This window comes from Aquila chrysaetos, chromosome 7 (assembly GCF_900496995.4).
Source record: "Aquila chrysaetos chrysaetos chromosome 7, bAquChr1.4, whole genome shotgun sequence".
Lineage (NCBI taxonomy): Eukaryota > Metazoa > Chordata > Aves > Accipitriformes > Accipitridae > Aquila > Aquila chrysaetos.
In genome coordinates this window covers 10,442,364-10,462,844 of record NC_044010.1, presented here as the reverse complement: position 1 = coordinate 10,462,844, position 20,481 = coordinate 10,442,364, and the positions used below count along the sequence as shown (strand labels likewise).

At 38.5% G+C, this 20,481-nt stretch overlaps 1 protein-coding gene across 4 annotated transcripts in view; it reads left to right on the top strand.

The window, feature by feature from the left end:
- Window positions 1-9,732, top strand: part of CBLB (Cbl proto-oncogene B) — a 139,480-nt gene extending 129,748 nt beyond the window's left edge. For all 4 annotated transcript variants that reach the window (XM_030020332.2, XM_030020331.2, XM_030020333.2 and 1 more), the window contains one exon: window positions 3,000-9,732. In XM_030020332.2, coding sequence (XP_029876192.2) covers window positions 3,000-3,262 — 263 coding nt within the window. In that variant the 3' untranslated portion in view covers window positions 3,263-9,732. The remainder of the gene's footprint in view (window positions 1-2,999) is intronic.
- The last annotated feature ends 10,749 nt before the right edge of the window (window positions 9,733-20,481 follow it).

Below are 20,481 nucleotides of genomic sequence, written 5' to 3'. Positions count from 1 at the left end.
AAATTTAGATTCCTTTATGTGGAAACGTTAGGGGGAGGGTGTCCCATATTAATAATGGGTGGATTTCAGTTAACCCCAGGGGGAATAATGTGCCACAGTAGTGCAAAATATGAAGATTATACCTAACAGCTTGATGGTCCAATGTGTCCTTCCTCACTTTCTCCCTGCTCTCTCAATTCCTTAGTATAGATGTCCCTTGGCTGTGCTTTGTTCCTGTACCCCAGTTAGATTAGATGTAGCTGCTTGCCACTGCTCCACAGAGAGCCTTGTGCACCAAGCCTTCATCACCTGCTTCTCTGATGCTTCTCAGTCTGTCGGTGAAAGACTGTGGAGCATACAGAAGCAGCAAGGGAAGAAAAGAGGAGGGCCATTTCACGGCAGAGAGGAATAGACAGTTGGCATCATTACAGATATCCTCTGCCCACTGTGCCACAGAGCTCTCACCTTACAACTTTTTCCACGCTTTTTAAACACTTATTTAATAAGCCTGTGTCTGCCTTTATACTAACCCATTACCTGAGGGTTAAATGTAGTGCTGAAGTACAGAAATGTGAGTGATAGAGGAAGCTCCTTGCTATACAAACTGTTAATTGAATTACACAATTAGAAAATATATTTGAATTTTTAGTTAAGCATCCGTGGTGGCTAAAACATCAGAGAGGATGGGAGGTTGGGAAGGAAATTCCTTCTTAAATACCTCTATCTCAATGTCCAGATGGATATGCAGTTTAGGCTTAGTATCTTTAAGCTCAGGATCCAATGTGATACCCAGCTTCAGCTAAAATTTTATATGGATGTGAAGATACTGAAAGAGATGTCAGCACTTAAAAAAATAATAATGGGAATTGAGTTAGAGAGGGCTGAAGATCTTAAAGTATCTGTGCTATAGAGAGATGTCACTGTAGTGAGAATAAAATGCCTATGCTGCAAATCTGCTGACAGAATTAAAAATGACCTTTGCAAATGATGTGATTGCTGAAGCTTCCAAACAAACCTTATTAAGCAAACTGAAGGTTTTATACAAGAAATAACTTCAGTTTTAAGCCTGTATTAGACTGGGTAGAGCAAAAATCATCTCATGTAACATAAACACAGAAGGATCTGATCTATGCATAAGGAATTTCTTCTGTACTTCAAGCCCAGAGAAAAATGTACAATTTGCAAATAAAAATTTTTTCATCCTCTATACAAGTGAAGTCCATAATGAAGTGTGCATATTAAAACAGTTTGAAATGTTTTCGAAAGAAAACTGATTGTTTTTAACATGATATAACATTATTTTAAACATAAAGAATAGTCTTCTGTTACAGTCTTGAGTATTCTAAAATAAGTGAAATGAGAAATTTGAACTTGTTTCTGATTTGGGTTTTGGTGATTAACCACATTTCCTGAGCTGTAGTTAATTTGTCAAACCAGTGTGTTTCATGGATCTTCCACACCTTCATAGAAGGGCAGGTTTGGATCTGCTTCAGGCGTGTTTACTAGAATGTATGATGTTTATATAATTCTTTTCATCTTCAGAGAGAAAAAAATCATAACAAATACGAAATAGCCATTACTTATCTGTAGGTTGTGTCATAACTATTTGCAAGGAAAATAGGCAATGAAATTAGAATTAAATTAAACTTAGCACCTTACTGTAAATTTTTAATCAAATTACTCTCATCCATTTGTTATATGAATATCGCCATCTTGCTAAAAGTACTATTTGCTTATCTTTTCTGAATTAAGAAATGGAATTGAAATTTATAGCAACGCTTCATCTGAGTGCATGGAAACTAAGTTGAGAGAAAAATACACCTTGGTTTAGACGTGCACTAATGTGAACTATTTTCATTCATCTGAAGTGTTTAATGCATTCTGTTGAATTACAGTTTTCTTTATCCAGTGTTACGATAAGGTAGCATGTTGTAACAGCAATACTAGAAATACAATATTCTTTCATCACTAAAAGACTGTCTCTGAAATACTTAATACTGCAAAATGCCGTTGCTGTCAGTGTAAGCAAACAGGAAGTATCACAGCCAGAAATTCTTTTAATTTAGCTATCAAAGTCACCATTGATGGAACTTTTAGAACCCTTTTTGAAGGATTAAAGATTTTTTTCTTTTTTTAATTTCTTTGCTCTTGAAAGTGTTTTCTGCTCTATGCCTGCTTGTATTTAAGCTTCTTACTGTGGAATCAGTGAGGATAAAGAGGTTTCAGTAAAGTATCAAGTTTACTTGAGCACGAAACTCTTGACTCTGAGAAGATCAGTAAGTTTGAATATTAGCTTTTTTCATCAGCACATCATGATTCTTAGCACCCACATTAGCTGTGAAGGTAACCTTACCACAGAAGAGAAGGAAAGGGGAGATATTTCCAATGCGGGACTGGAGAGGAAGGATTGTCTTCTGTTCTCACCACTGAAAATAATTGGACTAGAGGTTTTTTTGAGAAACCAGTTATTTCTGTACTTATATGTAGCTGCTATGCACGAAATAAACAGCAGTTGACTGAACAGAATCCGCAAGATGTACCCAAAAGTGAAGGCTTTTTCTCCCTCAGGCATATTTGTTTGGATTCCTTTTCCACACAGCTTATGGTCCTGAATAAAATTGTGATCAAATTTGTTGTGTTTTTTTTAAAACAGACTGAGAAAAAGTTCTCAAACTGTGGGTTGAGAGTGGAGAGACTTTAAAATTTTGACTGGCTATTTTCACCATCTTTGCTGTTTCATCATACTTTCTTTTTCTGCCAACTTTGGGTAATTCACACTGTAACTTGCATGTTCCTATCATATCATTAAAATAGTATTTCACTACATTATTTCCATTTTGGATGTTCCTGAGGAATTCAGCTTCTCTCTGAATTTTAAAATGAGCAATACCAGTGAATTAAAATATCTCTTCATGTTTCTTTAGAATTTTACTTTTTAAACTGCTTCATGAGGCGTGACCTACCTATAACACAATTTTAAGCCAATTTGTAATGATTTCTATCTCCTTTATTTGAAACAGATGGTTCACAAGCACCAGCCAGGCCCCCTAAACCACTTCCTCGGAGGACTGCACCAGAAATACACCACAGGAAAGCATACAGCTCTGACAGTTCCACAGAAAATGTGGATGCAAAAATTGCGAAACTTATGGGAGAGGGCTACTCCTTTGAAGAAGTCAAGAGGGCACTTGAAATTGCCCAGAATAATGTTGACGTGGCCCGTAGTATTTTAAGAGAGTTTGTCTGTTTTCCTCCACCGGTCTCCCCACGTCTCAATCTATAGCAGCGTCAAGATTTGCTTGGAGCATGTGAATTCTACATTATACACGTGTGGATTGGGGAGTGAGAGAAAGAAGAGAATGGAATATTTTTCTTTCATCCTTAGTAGAAGGGTGTTTGTTTCCAGCCGTTTATCAAAGGCTCATGGCTGCTCTGATCAAGACTTATAAATATGCTGAGGCTTATGTATTTTTGCTAGCCATACTTTTTTAAATCAGGGTTGAACTGACAAAATAATTTAAAGAAGTTTACTTCCCTAGAACTTTTAATCTGTGAAATGCTTTTTCTTGTTTACAAGTTAGCAAGTTACAGTTTTCTAGTTGATGCCTGTACTATGTTCCTGTTCGTATTCCCTTGTACCTTGTGGTCAGTTCTGCTGTAGCATTCCCAACAGTTTCCATGCTGACCACCCCATCAACTAAATCATCACTTTCCAGAAGTTCTGTGTTTGTTTTTTTTTTTCTCTTACAAGATGCTTTAATTGTTTTTTTGCATTTCAGCTCATCAAATGCAAAAAGTATGTGGCCTTCACTACTGATTTTTTTTTTTTTTCTTCTGAGATTCCTTTGCTTTTGAGAGAGGAAATATCTGAATGTAAAACGCATTATTCTGTCTATGAACTGCCTTTTTAAAGGTATTTTGACAGTAATGTTGGGCAGCTTTCTGTTTAACATGAATTCCATGACCTGTAGTCCTCAAGGTCTTTTGTACACAGTTTCCACAAAAAAATCCCAACCAACAAATAAAACACTTCATGCAGCAGTGATACTGAGTTCTAACATGTAAAAGCTTTTTCAAATTTGAGTATTTGATTGCAAATGTTCAAAAAGCCAAATGCACGTGATAATACTGTGTTTTGATACACACTAATGGCACCAGTTCTATATGACCTATGTAAACTGAGGCATACCAGACTAGAAGGAATCTTTTTGAATCATATTAATGGTATTCAGGTAAATTCCAGTTCTAGCTTCTGTAAAGTAGAATACAGTTAATTTTTTGTTTGAGTGATTGTCCTGTGGTTCATTGTGGCTTGGATCAGTTTGTATTAACATGGAAACTTTAAATCTTTGATGCACTGTTAATTCCTAATGCTACTGTAGCAATATTTTTTGCAAAATTCTTTAGTAACCTCCTCCTCTGTACACTTTATTATTCTCAAGTATGTGTTTAATATCCAAATTCATTCACTGTCTTTCTAGCTGCTTAGTTGGAAACACATTTTTGCTTTACGTGGTTAGTGATACTCCAGGCTTTGAGGTTTTATTTTTGAGCCCAAATTGATGCAAGCCAGATTAAAAATCTTCCCAATTTTAGGAAAGAGAGAGAGAAGACAACTCTGCTCTTACTACACTGAAAGTTAAGAGTCCAGATCTTTCCAGAATAATTCTTAAGATTGCTGCTTTCTTGTTTTTTTAGGAAACTTTGAAATCGTCTTTTATTACTATTAAAAAGATAAAACCATGAGGTTGTTAGAATATTTTTCCTATTTTGAGATGTGACCAGTATATGAGAATTTTCACAGTGTGCTAAGCTGGGTGTGAGGTATATATTTATTGTTCCCTTTCAGCTGTCAGTGTTCTCCTTCACTCGGAGCAAGTGGTGAAAGTTACATCACTTACAGGATCAGATCTCAGCAGCCAATGCATTTGTTTTCAAGATTTTTTTTTAAAGACAGCAAATGGCTGAATTGCAGGATTCAAAATAACTGGGAACACCCAGTGGAAATTACTGTGATATCTCAAAGTCCATCATTTCATCAAAGAACTTATTCTTAAAACCAATTAAATAAATTATTTTGTAGCATCACAAAGCATAGTATGGATATCATTAATCTGCTTCAGTGATAAAAGATGATCAGGAGAATTCAGGGTATAGGGAAGAGCTTCTGTTCCATTTTGATTTAAGCAAATGATTCTGAGTTTATGTTCTAGCAAAGGGCATTTGCAACTTTCTTTAAATGTTCATTCCTTGAGTAGAACTTATGAAAAGTTTTGGTTGAAGTTATATTCTGTGCTTTTTGTTCAAGTAAATCTTTCCTCTGTTTGGGGGGAAAGTTTTGTGTAGTCTTGAGCCTTCTTGTTCATTTGGTTTGTTTACAACATCACTCTAGCATTTTAGCTAACTATAGATTCAAAATGATTCATGCTATTAAATTAAACAATCTGGTTGTACTGGAATTACTTAAATGAGGTTCTAGCATAACTGCCAGCATAGCAACGACAGCAGTGAAAAAAGAGCACTTCACAAGGATGAGCAAACAATCAGCAGATTGAGTTTTGAAATTTTGAATTGTAATGGAGAACTCATTTTCTTATTTTTATGCAGCAGCTTAGTATAAATTACAGCCTTATATTTCAACTAGAGGCTGGAACTGCTGCCCAGTAGATTATGTTTTTTAATTTTTTCCTTCTCCTTTCTGGTTGTGACCACCAGTGACACTTACTTTTTTTCATATGTGTTAAAAAAAAGCCTGATGAGCAATATTCTGAGTGGTAACTTGAAAAGAGTTCCATTAATCTTTAAATGAGTGTGCTAATAACACTTCTAAATAATGGAATGTGAAGACTATTTCAGACCTGTTTTGGTTAATAGTTTTAAAGTCAAACAGAGCAAAATTGCTTTGCTAGAGTGTTGATGTTTACTCTGCAGGAATTAATAGGCTTAAAATAAATTAATCTGGTTACAGTCTAGTTCTCTAAAGACATAGTTCTCTAAACATATTTTAACCTTTGTAAGACTTAAGGGTGTGATCCTGGCAGGGTGTTATGCACATATATAACTTTAAGGAAGACTGACTTCAAGTGAGAGTGCTTGAATGAACCAAGTTGGTTAAACTCAGAAACCTGTGCAATCATATTTCTTCCAATTAAGTGTCATTGCAGGCTTTAGACCATCGTTCTGATGTCTGTTGGCCTCAACTTTTATCTCCTTTTGGCTAAATTACTGCATTTTAAGCAAATTGGCTGAATCAGAAGTTGAACGAAGTTAAGTGGACATTAGCAGCATGGATCTTTTCCAAAGACTATGAATAGAAAAAAATTGAGATTGTGATAAAATGAATGAATTTAATATGATTAGCCATGTTAATGGCTTGGCTGGAACCCTAAAATGGTGACTGGTAAAATTTCTCATGTTCAGTATCTCAAGAGTGCATCTTGCACAGTTTATTTCATAATGTGAATTTAGGAAGTTTTGTACCAGGATCATTCTGTTATATTTCATTTTCAGCTTGAAGCTTTACTTTGCACTGATGCCTCTGTCCTGAAAGCATTTAAATTTATGTCTTAAAGCTTGACAAATTTTGAAGCAAATGAACACCGTATTCTAAGCAAATTCAGGTACTACCTGTTGACCTGGAATTAGCGCTTTTAGGAATGAATTCTTGAAAAAGGACTTCAATAGTTTCCATTTTGAAGGATTTTCTTTCAAATAACTATTTTATCTGAAATTGCCTTTTATAAACTTGTCTAACATGTGGCAAACTTAGTGATGTGTTCAATTAATTTATATTTTATTCAACATTCTTTTAAAATTTTGGTTATTATGTAAGCTCAAGTTCTTTATCTGTTCATGTAAGGTATTTTATAAAATTAATGTTAACAGAATGTTGGGTTGGTCCGTGATTTTTCAAGACTCTCATTCTCTGATACTGAATATTATCACTTTTTATATGCTGCTTTAGAAACATAGCCTATCCTGTGTAGGTGTCTTAGAAACCATTGTGTTGTAAGCCACAAAAACGAGGCCTTGCTCTAAAATAAGGTGAATCATTGCATTGAGACATTTGCTTTATATCCCCATACATTACTTCATTTCTAAATTTCAGTAGTAAAAATTTATAAATTGGCAGTATTTCGGAATGTGCATGTAACAGTTGTATGGCAGAAAGATGATAATCATAAAATATTCAGAATCCAAAGTGGTGAACATATAGTCCAACTGTACATTAATTTGCAGGATTATTTTCCTGAAGAAAATTACAATAAGCTCACACTGGTTTTTCTTTAACATACTGTGCATTTACATTCTCAAGCATTGTACTCTTAATGTAAAAAATATTTTAGGAGTGTAAAACAATTTTTTTTCTGCTACTGTATTACAGCATTCTGAAAGAAGTTTAGAAAATCTAACCCCTCTACTATGCATGACAATACAACTATTACTATTTAAAGCCCAACACCATTCCCTGCAGGTCAGATTAGACCTACAATGATAAGATTTTCATTCTTCAGTCTGTGTTAAATACTTGTCCGTTATATAGGTCACTAGTCATATTACCAAGTAGGGAAGTTAACTGTTTGGTATACTTGTCCATAGTACTGTAGCTGCCTATTTCTTTCATTTTTACTCTTCTGATGTAAAAGTCAGCTGTAACTTTATTGCATTATAATCAAATTTTAGCATCTGGGTGCTCTAGGAGTGTTTCAGGAATTTTTGTTTCATAGACCCAGTCATTAATTCTGTGCAAGATATCTGCCTCCATTTATCAGTTGCAATGAGTCTCCATGAGGAAAATGATAAATTTAGATTTTAAAACACTGTGTGTTACTTTGGCACCTAAACGTTCCATTTGTCCTTAGAGGATTTCATGTCTAGCAGGGAAAATTCTTACTCAAATTCTAAATCCCAAATCTCTTAATCTTAAATCACAAAATAAATCTTAAATTTGTGAAAATTAATCCCATAACCTTCCTTAACATCGTAAGGAATTTAAAGGCCTCAGAATAATATAAACCATTACAAAATTCTTTCTTCCTAGACCTGCCAGAAGCAAAAGCACAAACCCATTGAATACTGATCTTCTGACTGTTAAGCTGCTTGCATCTGTCTTGATCTGTGAAGGAATCAGCCAGTCTAACTACAGTAATACTTGTTTGACGAAAGTCAGCTTTTTTTCATTGCAGTAACTGCCACGGTAGCCAGCAAGATGGGAGAGGAGCAGAGAACTGCATAGAAGATGATAATTCTGTCCTAACAGTCCAAGCTCCTCTCTCCTGTTGGCGTACAAGATTTAGCTGGTTTGAACTGCCCGGGTGTCTAGTGCAAATGAAGGAGTATTTGGTAAGATTACTCCAGTCTTCAATTACTGTCTCCTCCTCCGAGAAGTTCTTTGAAAGGCATGCTGTTTTGGAACAGGGTGCCAGGGTCTTAGCAGCAGAGGGAAGTGTGAAGTAGCACTCCCTTCGGAATGCTTTTTGATGCTACCAAAACAACCAGAAGCTTCGTAAGGATTTAAGTGGAAACACCTCTGTTTTAAAGCTCATCATCTGGGTGTTTGAAGGGTGTGTATATGTACACGCTAGTCTGGTGAAGCATGGGGGAGAGAGTATTCCAACTGATGCCAGCCTGCAGAGTTCAGAACTAGGCCATGGTACTCACCTCTGCAAAACACCTGTTCATTTTGGATAGCTGAACTGAATCTGCAGAATAATCAAGCTGCTATAGTCATCCATGTTTTAAAAGGCAAGTTTTTCTCCCTAGATAGCTTGGAAGGTGCATATATTTACTCCAAAATAGCTAGCTTGCTTCTGTGCGTCTGTGTAATGATTAGGATGTCAAAAATAATAAATGCTCCCTAGTTTTCATTAGAACACAATGCAATAAGTGCCCTAAGGAGAACTTGTCTTTTGTTAATTTACTAATTGAGTATCACTGAATTTCAAATGCTGTACAAAGATAAGTAAGTGTACATCATCAGCCATTCAGAAATACCTCAAGATAGTGGCTGGTGTAGTTTTCTGAAGCTGTTATCTTGCTTGAACATGTGACTTTCATGTGTTTCCTCTTGAAGTTTACATCTTCATTACTAATTCAATATGGTTGATATAAAATTCTTGGACCATTATTTCAAAGTTTTTATGCTCTGTACTTTCACTATGGCTGTTATCAGTAGTACCTTCATTATCGAGGCTCATACACTGAAATTCAAATTATCCTGCTCTCATACATTCCAGCTTCGGCCAAGTTCAGCCCTGCTTTTGTCCCACACGAGATGCATCACTTTGTTTGCATCCTCATTGCTCCCTCTAAGACTGTTTTTCCTCTCTTTCTTCCACCCCAAATCTATTCACAGTGACATCAACCAGATGCATCCTGCATCTCAGTAACGACAGACGCTTGACAGTTTCCCGTCTCGGCTTTCGACCACATCTGTGTTTTCTTCTGTAACCCTCATAAGCATTCTGCTAGTCTTGTCTGTCTCAATCATTATACAGATTTTCTGTGCCATATCTGAATGGCTCCTGTAAGCACAGTCGTCCAAAATGGATTCAGAATTCTGTGAGAAAGCCTGTTTTCTTTGTTAATATCACTGGCATTTTTTCCTGCTCCCTTCTCAGCCTGGAAATATGCTCTTGTGTTTCACAATTGGTTTGTCAGGGATAGAGCTGAAATGCACTGCTTATTTCAGCAGATCCCTATTCCGTTTGAGATGTGAAAAGAAACCAATAAAGATATCGTCTCCTAATAACAGTCCTTGTGTTTGAGATGGCTTGTGTCTCAATATGAGAGTTAAGAAGTTTGTCCAACGAATGTGGTTTGTATCTTGGAAAGTCATGATTATATTTGATTACTTCTAGTACTGAGTGAGGTGCAGGTTGAAGGGATAAATTTTGTAAGACGTGTCAATGAAGTTGAGAAGTCACTTGCAGATAAAGGTAACTGCTTACCATAAGTGGCCAGGATAAAAGATTGACTCTATACTGTTGATGTCAAAGAAATAAGTATCATGTAGCTTGAAAAGTCACACACAGAAAAGGTAAAACCACAACTGAATGATTCCACCAATGGCCCCCAAAAGACCTTTATTCTTCATTTGTTGGGTAACCTTGCCCACAGGTTGGTTGTGATGATGATAATTTGTAGCTTTTTAGATGAACTGGTATTCGTGAGTATGACTGTAGATCGAGGATTCCTGTTTTTGCATGCTGCTGCCTGGGGGGTACACATCATAGTTTTTCCAAAATCTAACAGAAACGGATGGTTTATGTTAGGTCTCACACAAATGTAGACTACCCACCCAGAAGAGATCCTCCAGAGACAAGACAGCTGGGTGGTGAGGGAGGGGTTAGGAAAGTACAAGCTGAGTGAGCAAGGGGATGGTGAAGGTGGTGTGTTAGAACCATGGTTTATCTTGGGGGGAGCAGGAATAGTGTAATGGAAAGAGGAGGGAGGGAATAGGGGTGAAGGGGAAATGCTGAGGGGAAAGTGTGGAGTGAACCAGGTAAGAGAAGACAGGTAGAAGTTTGGAGCAAACAGCGAAAAGCAGAAAGAAAAAAAAGTCTGACATCTTAAAAAAAAATGTTTAAGTGTGTCAGAGTGTGGGTGGAGGAGGGAATTTGAGTTGTAGTGTGCAAGGGTGCACTGAAGTGGGAGAAATCTTAACCATGTTTGGGGCACATGAAAAGGGCATTACGTGCCTGCATGTTTCACTCCTAGGTGACCTGCACCATAGTTAATACCCTTATTTTAATGTTTACCCTCACACTACCAAGCTTCACCCCCACCTTGCTGCTTTCTCTGGCACAGCTCTGAAATTCTATACGGCAAACTGATCAGTCCATTCTCATAGCAACATTTTTTTGCCAGTGGTTTAACGTGTCCAGGTTTCCAGGCCCTTCAAGTCAGTCCATTCTCATAGCAACATTTTTTTGCCAGTGGTTTAACGTGTGCCGGTTTCCAGGCCCTTCAAGGCTTTTCCGTATTTTTTGAGGTTTAGTTCTACCAAGAAGACTATTAGCAATAAACAAAGCTGGTTTGGAGTTAAAGAGATTTGTCTTCAGGCACTGGCATCCTTTCCTTTGATGTGTTGGTGTTGCTGAGTAAACAGTCTCCGAGATTATTAAGAAAGGCAGAGTCTTAATTGTATCTGTGCTTTGTTTTTATGATGTTAGATACTGGCTGACCAGGGCACTGCTGCAGGCTGTGAACCTGCCATCAAACTGGCTCTTGGTTCCCTTTTTAACCACATCCCATAACAATTCCTAAAGGCCTGAGACCAAATTAAAATCGTCTGTGGCTTCATTCAAAGATGTTGTGGTTATGCTTTTCACTTTTTGTGACTGTGTAACTTGCTGTATTTGCGTGTGGTATCACGAGCATAATGCTGTAAAATTCAACCTATCCTGAAACCCATGTTATTTCCATGCTTATTTAGTGGCTGTTATAATTTGCCTTGTGAAGTACACAAGGTTCCTGTGATGGGGTGCACAGGACAAAGTGTGGACTAACCAGCTAATACACAGAGCCTCCTGTTGAGGTGCAAACTATCTTAGCAGTGTGGATTGATTTTTCTTGGTTGGTTGAGCTGAAATTTGTTTTTCAGTGATCTGCTCTTATGGGACCTTGTATTATTTGTACTGTATCATCATTGTATTTGAGCTCTCTCCATTACAGTAATATCCATGCCTCTTGAGACTGCCTGGTCTTCGCCCTTTCAAGACTGTAGCAAAGTCTGTCAAGATAGCTGTATGAGATGTGTGGAGGGGGACTGGTTGGCTGATTTGTTAGTAGCATGTGTTTGTGGGATAAAAGGGATTTCAGGAGAAGGATTGATTTTTTTTTTTTTTTTTTTTTTTTTTTGAGAATGGCTTTTATGGTGGAAAAGCTTTTATTTTCCGTTTTTGGAAGCTATCACACATGCCTTTAAAGAAAGGAAGATGCTGGTACTCTTGTTGCTTGTTTTTCAAAGTATATATTGAACAGTGGCTTTGAGGAAGCCACATATTCTCCAACAATTTTTTTTTTTCTCCTTGGTTAATCAACAACTAAGAAAATTTCTGCTTTTTATATAGTTTCTGAAACGATGCCAACCTACTGATGCTTGTTCAACAGACACTGTTTGAACAAGACATTGTTACCTATCTCTTGGTGAAAAGTCAGTGACAACAGGGTAAAAAGGTTTATCAGAGGAAATGGGAAGGAGGGCTGTGACAGTGGTATCTGCAAAGGAAGAAAATGAAAACAGATGAAGAAAATACTCTTAAGAAAAAAAAAGGAAGAAAGAAATTGGTTCATTTGATGAACATTCTTTCACTAGACGTAAATGAGAAATGTAAATAACATCATGAGCTAAAACACAAATGGTGGTAGATAATATGACTTAGTAATTCTATTTAATGCTGCTTTAACGGCAAGTCTCAGACAGAAAGAATGGGTATTTCTTTTTTTATATTAAAAATATGTTTAGCTAACATCTTCTAAGATTAGAACATATTCATAAAATTAAGTGGGTTTGAAACTGATAGTCAGAAAGTTCACCATATCTTGCAAATGAATGACTAAGCAAAGAAAACCTCCTTTGTCATTTGGCAGTTTTGTATCAGAGCCCAGTTTGGAGAACCTGTTAAATCTAGAAGATGTTGAGAACTTACTACAGCAAAGGACTTATTAAGTCTTGAGAAGGTTCATAATACACATAAGTAACAGGGTGTATTTAATTTGGAGCTGGAATTGTGTGTTACAGGAATGTCAATTTAAGCCTTACCCAGCCATATAATTCCCAAAATATTAAGGGTTATACTTTATCCTGTATTGAGTGTCAGCAGCCTGCAGTCCAGTTACACATTCATTCTTCCTCCATGCAGAACTTGCAACAGGTTATTCTTTGAAATGGAACGTTGGTTGGTTTTTTTTTTTTTTTTTCCCCCTTCAGCATTAAAATCTGGGTTTCACTTTTCAATGTACTGATGGAAATAATTTTCCAACTACAGAGCAGTCATGCTGTGATTATGCTTTATGCTTGTTGTTGGCATTAAATCACACAGCCATCAGGCATGCTTAAAATTGTTATTGCACAAATATAATGAAATTATTTTGGGGGCAGTCGGGATACATCAGTTTCAGGTGGTCCAGTTTCAAAAGTTGACTTCCTGATTGTCCAGCATATTTTAAGATTTCTCAAATGGTGCACTTAAAATTATCTGTGTACTTAAAATCAGTAGCTGCTTTTGGTATTGCAATTTAAACATATTTATCCAGAGAAACTCTGTAATGTGCCCTTGGTAGATGTTCCAGTGTGTAGAAGGCAGAAGGGGGGAGAGAGAGGGGAGGGAGATGCCCTCTTTCTAGTTCTGTCTATAATACTTAATCTCTCTAAACTGTAGAGGTTTTATTTTCTGTCCTGCTAGTAAAGCATGTGTGAGTTTTGTCGCTCAAGAAACACAATTTGTGTGTATTTCACTCAGTTTAAATACAGAAACACATCTAGGGAGTGCAGAAATTTGAGCCAGGCGGTTGGTAGTTTACGAATGTACAAAGGAGAGCACTCCTTCTGCTTTTGTGTAAGAAACTCGGGAACAAATTGAACAATACTTAATTTGCATGTCCACTGAATAACATGTAGAGAGAGGGAGACTCCCGGAAAAAACAGCCTATAATAAGCTTAGAAATGCTTGCCTGATCTCTGGGCTGCATGTCAGTTAATTTGAAGCTGCAACGACAGTGGGCTTTCTTGGATTAGAGAATAAGAAAGAAGGGGAAAGTCCTTAAGACTTTGGCACTTTTTTGCATTCTACGTTTGCATCAATGAATTGGACCTTATTCAAACCAAGGGATCTGTTTTACAAAGCCATATCCTGACAGGAGGAAATGTTGCTAGGACTTGCCTTTGAGTTTAGAGATCAGTTGGACTTTGAGGCTGAAACGAAAAATACCAGATAAAGATAATGACAGGATATCTGGTTGTGCAGGTTTCAGTGGGGGGTTGACAATTACTTTCAATTCTTTACCTTGAAGTTCTTCATATTTAAACCCTGTTGAGTAAAATCCATGGTTTCTGAGGTGTTTGACTGTTCCCTTCCCCATTGGGAAGGGGGGACATGGTTTATTTGTGAACGCTCTTATCAGATTAATTGGGGGGGGCAGGGTGCAGGTTCCACAAGATCCGGGGCATGTGGTTTTCAAAATGCTTTGAAAGCTATTTTAGGAGTGATGATACCGGAACTCACATATGTAGAGGCAGGCATCCTTTGGGTGTAAAGCAGTGTCCCTGCGGCAAGCAGTAAGAAGTATATGAAGATGGTTTATGTCTCTAAGAAACAATCTCAGTAATTTTGTTGGTCTTTTGTTTATGCTCTAGAAGCATATTATTTCTTGAGAAGCATAGTTGTAGCTTAATTGTATGATAATTGGAATTTAAATACTCATCATAAGTGTAGCTTGTTTATTTGCACTTCTGAAAGTGGAGGTTGGTGTTGTACGCAATGCTAGAGAAGGCAAGCTGGAAGCCGCAAAACACGTATTCCTTCTTCTGTCCAGAAAATAAGAAATTTGCCCTTTCTACAGTTGTACTGTGGTCAGTGGGAGACAGGCCAGACTATAAATGATGGAACAAAGCATTACAGGGTCAGTTTTATTGTGTCTCCAAGCGCTCTCATTGGTGATTTTGGGTCATTTTGCAAAGGCAAAAATTTGATTAGTTCAGTTTAAAGGAAGAGTCAAACCGTCATGGGTTCAGCAGGAGATGTCATGGAAGGTTCAAAAGGTGGGTGAAAATAATGGCATTTGCCTCCCTGTGCTGGGAAAACAAAATTCACGTGAGCCAAGGGACAGGGCTTCTCATCATGGGGGTGTCTACAGCTTGTTTCCTTTATCCCTTAACTTTATCTCTCTCTTTCTTTAATAGGTTCCCTTCCTGTTTATCCAGATTTTCTGTATGTGATACAAGTAGCAGTGTTGTCTACATTTCCACTGCACTGGAATATAGAGTCTCAGAAACTAAGTTCCTCATGAAGCACTTGCTGTAGTGTAAGGAGGAACAGGAGGCTAGAGCTGAGTGGTACAAGGATGGCCTTCTGTGTGTAAATGCTGGGGAAATAAAAGGAGAAAGACAAACTGCTTAGATGAAAAGGAGGTAAAAAACGTATTGCTTGATAAAGTGTTAAATTGAAGCTGAAAGGAAAGAGAAAAAATTGTCAGTATGTGTCCAGTGCAGGAACATGGTTTTGCAGATGTATCAGAGGCAAGTGTTTCTTCCTAGGCACTACTAGAATAGTGTATGTTAAAAGGAAGAAAAACATGTTTCAGTATCTGTCCTTCTGTTCAATTGTAAGGTGTACATCTTTGTCTTAGCACTTCTATCTGCCAATATATACTTTTTATTAGAGACCAACATCAGTTCTCCTCTAACTGTAATATTTATCCCCCATGGCCTGATACAGTGATTGTCATTCTGTCACTGAATGGATTGTGCAAATTTTATTGTATATAAGTTTATATATATCTATTGGTGCCAGTTTGTTTATTCACTTTCAAATACCAGGACTGTGAGACTGCACAATGCTTGAAGTACATAAAGTACTTGCAACCTTTCAGTACTTAAAGGGGACTTATAAGAAAGATGAGGACAAACTTTTTAGCAGGGCCTGTAGCGATAAGACAAGGGGTAATGGTTTTAAACTAAAAGAGGGTAGATTTAGACTAGATGGAAGGAAGAAATTTTTTACAATGAGGGTGGTGAAACACTGGAACAGGTTGCCCAGAGAGGCTGTGGATGCCCCATCCCTGGACACACTCAAGGTCAGGCTGGACGGGGCTCTGAGCAACCTGGTCTAGTTGAAGATGTCCCTGCCCGTGGCAGGGAGGTTGAACTTAGATGACTTTAAAGGTCTCTTCCAACCCAAACTATTCTATGATTCTATGATAAAGGCCACATAAGGGAGGAAAGTTTCATGTAAAAGAAGATCCAAACAAGTCTGTATTACGGTTAAGCGATCTCAGTATTTCTAAACATACCTTGTTCATGCAATTAAGCCTCCAGTTCTTGCTGTAAGTTTCTGGTTCTTAGGCTTCTATCAAAATACTTGTCAGTGAAGGCTGACTTCTGTGTGACTCACTTCTACTGAATTAAAAATCAAATAGATAGAAATAAGGTACATATGCCAAAGACCTCATGATTTGAAATGAAAGACAATTAAAAGCTGATGATTTGGACTAAAGCCATTAGAAGGGGTTTATGCTCTAATTAATCTATGTATCTTGTTTCTCTTAAGCTTTTTCCTAATATAATGGAACAAACTCTTGCTTCGTATTCCACTCTGACCTTTCCTCAACCAAAATTCTACTGCCTCAAAGTCAGGAGTCTTAACTGCTGAGATTTTTTTTTCTTCCCCCCGGCCCAGAAGACATGGAGCTCCATGAGGAAGAAACTGTCAGGATGTTGACACTTAAATGCAGTGGTTTTGGCTTGCTTTTTTCCTCATCTTCGAGAGATTAGAGAAAACACAGAAGTGAAAGATATGTTGCTATCATTCTTGCTGTTTATCTGATTCAGGACAAAGACTCTTGTTACAGTGGTGAGACACAACCCCGTTGAACTAGATGCTGGACAAACGGAGAACACAGAGTAAAAAGCCAGGTCCTCTACCAATAATTTTGTCCCTAATGTAAGGCAGAAACATACATTAATACCCTATTGTAATATAAAGTAGGAATAAGACAAGGGAAAATTTGAGAAAATAGACATGTAAGGGAGTACAAGCAAATAAGTATCTTGATGGGCACCATTTCTTCTGTATCAACAGCTGTGAAAGGTAGCATGGGAATTTCAACCAAGAAAAATTTTGTGTGATGTTGAGATACCGTTGCAGATATTTGTGAAATGCAATTAGATTTAATTTGCAGACACCTGAAATATGGCAGCGGGGGAGCTCTTCGTACCTTTATAAACCTTAGGATCTTTCTTAGAACGTCCATCCTCTCTTCCAGTCCCGTTCTCAGTAAAAGCAGATGCACGTTTTTGAATTATACTCTTACAGCTCTGTTCTCATACTGTTTGGCTAGTTGTCTCTCCTCAACTTCTTCAGTCTCATGCTTTGCATTTTTCTCTTGGTTCATCTTGTATATTCTTACATATTCTCAAAGCTTCCCCCATCCCTTTGCTCATTATGAAACTATTCCTGTGTTATTAAGACTTTCCTCATGAAATTTTGAAATCGTGTGTTCCCACCCTTGCTGGCTATTGCAGCCTAAGTACCACAGCTGATGAGAGCTTGTGCCCCTCTCATCAATATCCTGATGTCACACCGTGATCTTCCTCCTCCTTTACAATTTTCATTGCTTAGGAACTTTCAGCAACAATAATGCTTTGCTTCTTTCTTGCCCCTTCTGTCTTCCACAGTGAGTAACTGTCATCTCATTAGAAGCTGTTCATTATGTGTGCCTCAGCTGTTTGTGCCATCCTGAAGTACCTTTAGCTGCCTGGCTGGCTCTGTAAGTGTTGCTTTACGTGCAGTCATTTCTTGTCTGGACAGTCAAATACCAATGCAGTGTTGAGAACCTTAAGGTTTTAAGTATGTCGGTGGTTTGTCTCTTTTTTAGTATTTGGCGGTTGGAATAACACTTGTCTGTATGTTTCTACAGCGCTGTCATCTTTTCAGTGTTCTCTGTGATGCTGAATGGTAAGTCCTAATCTATAGGCAAAATGCTTGATTGCAGGAGTCTCAGGCTGTGAACCTGTGGGATCTCTCAAATTAAGTTAAATAGACTCTTAAGGGAGTCTCAGGAAGGAGGCATGCTGTGGTTTGTGGTAAGGTACGAGCAGTGGTATAGCTGCTGAGGGTGTGGGCTGTACAACTGCAGCGCATCAGGCCACCGCTGGTCTGTGTTGACTCCAGACGAAGGCTGCTGTTCAAGGTGACACCAATGTGACTGCTTTTAGCAGCCTGAGACGTCTGTTTCCCTGTTACTTGAAGGGAGGCTACAAAGCTGAGGGAAGTGCAATTGCTGGCTGGGCGAGAATTCCCATATTATTCCTTGCATCACGTCCTGTGCTTGCCTTACTCTTACCCAGTATGAACCAGGAAAATTCATAGGAAAATGGGTGGAGGGGCACTGTGGTGTGCCATCTCTGGGAGCAGGTTTAAGCTAGTGATCTTCGCCCCTTGTTATTAAAGGAAATTTTTTTTTTTTTTTTAATATGAAAATGCAGGTATTAACATGTCCTGTGGGTTGCAGTGAAGTGTGATAGCCAGGAAGGCTATGGTGCTAGCGGTTTTCCTGAGGTGAGTCAGAAGATACAAATGATAGAAACTCACCTACTTGGCTTGGGGATCTTCTCCACAGTGACTAATAACAACTCGTAGTTTCACTTCAAACAGGAGGCCACTGAACTAGTCATATGAAAAACAGCTCAAATGTGTAAGAGTTTGCAGGTTGCAATAGTTCAGAGAAATGATGTTAAAAGAGAAGGGACTAATTTTATAGACTGGGAAGGTAACAGAGTTTTTACTAGGCGTTCGGATTTTTTTTCTACAGTTTTTTTCATCCACTTTTTAGCAGATTTTAAGTTTTATAATGAAATGTGGTATGTTTGTATGCTTTGAAATGATCCGGTTTCTGCCTTGCAACAACTTGGCTGTTACTCACCAGGGGAGGATTCCAGTTGGTCACTGCTGTTCGAAAAGATTATTTAATGGTATGCCACCTCTTTTGTGGGATATCTGCATGATTCTAATTTACTGGTTTTAAATATTCTTGTGCCTTGTTTGGCTGCAGGGGGGGTGGTATTTTGACTCTGCCCTGAGAAATGGCAAATTTGCTTTAAATGTGCTTTGATGGAAGACCAGCTCTGCAGCTGCTGTGGTTTCTGTCTGTCTGCTGCAGAAGGTGCTGTATGCACCCTGAGTGCTGTCATTCCTGACAACACAATGTTCATATTATCTGCAGCCTCAGTAGGTGGGATCCTTTTTTGAGAGTGTGTGGGTCAAGCAAGAACTTGGATACTTTCCTCCTCCTTTTGTCTAATTACCTGTGCCAATCACATGCTTAAGGAAGACTGGAAGTCACATCACTACCCAAATCTATGGCCATGAGATCAAAAACAAATGGGAGACAACTATCAAATAAAGCGAAGTTGAAGATGGAAAGGAGGTAGAATTGCAGCAGCAGTGAAGATAAAGGATAAAATTATGGCAAATATATAAAGCTGGTTGGAGAGATTTATAGCCATTGAGATGCTTTGAAGGGAATTTAATGACAGGCAAAAAAAGGCTTTTGCTGGAAGACTGATTCTGTTTGCTTCACTTTCTATCAAGAGAAAAAGCAGCTGGAGGGAGGCTTTTCAGGATGGAGATCAGGCAGAAGATAAACAAGTAGGAGGCAGAGGAAGGGGGAAGGTAGAAAGAGTCTTCCTGCTAGTGGTTGATTTTGTTAATAAAAGAAGAAACAATAAGCAAAAAAGAGTCCAGGAACCGGTTGATGGGTGGATGCACAGCTCTTCTGAAGATGGTTTAGCACCAAAGTATGGACTGTCTGGTGCACTTAACCTTATCCGAAGGCATGCTCTTCCCAAACCTTGGCTGTCTGCCTTAGTAACTGACTCAGTACTGATGGAATACCTATAAAGCTCACCTGCACCCATGTGGACTCTGGCTTCAGCACTGGTTTCATTCCATTCTTTCAGCTTTCTGTGAAGACTTTCCCATCAGAGTTCAGAATTAGTTGAATATATGGATAGTGATTTCTCTCCTTGCCTTCAGAGCTGTTTGAGCAAAATCTTGCTAAAACCCTCTGCCCTGTAAAACAAGGGGCCTAACTATGTCCTCTGAAGGACCTTCCTGATAAGCTGCGCTGAGCGTACCTGCACAGGCCAGGCTCTGTGTGCGAACAGAGCCCTGCCCAGAGCTTTTCTGAAAAATCCAGTCCCCTGCACGTTGAGCGCACTGTTCTGTGCCTGCGCGCAGGAGGACATGAAGGACACGTCCTCCTGAGTGTAGAGGATTTACTGCGTATGTATAGTAAACCCTGAAATAAAACTGTTCCTGAAGTACACGGCTGGCTCTGCGTGCATTCTTCAAATGCGTAGCAAACACAAGAAAAATGGACTTTCTGCAGGATTGTTTGCACGCGCAAGACATCTACTCCATGCCTGTGCCGTGGCAGGCGGCAGAGGGGAGGGGAGAGGAGCTGTGGGGGTCTAGAGAGCGAGCACAGCTATGGGAGAAGAGGCTACTTGGAGCAGTGCTGCAGGGTGAACGTTAATTGTCCCAGCAAGCTGCAGGTAGGCTTGTGACTCCTATTTGGAGCACCTGTGTTCTAGTGCTGTTCAATAACAAAAGGACTCTGGCCAAGTGGAAACGATCCTCTACAAGATCTTAGTCTGAGACAGTACAGGCTTGGCTTTCAGAGATGCCAACCACTTCTGGCTCCTCTTTTCTTAAGCTTGAGTTGCAGTGTCACATGCTCATTTATAACTGTGTCTCAAATTATAGAAGAAAGTCTGAT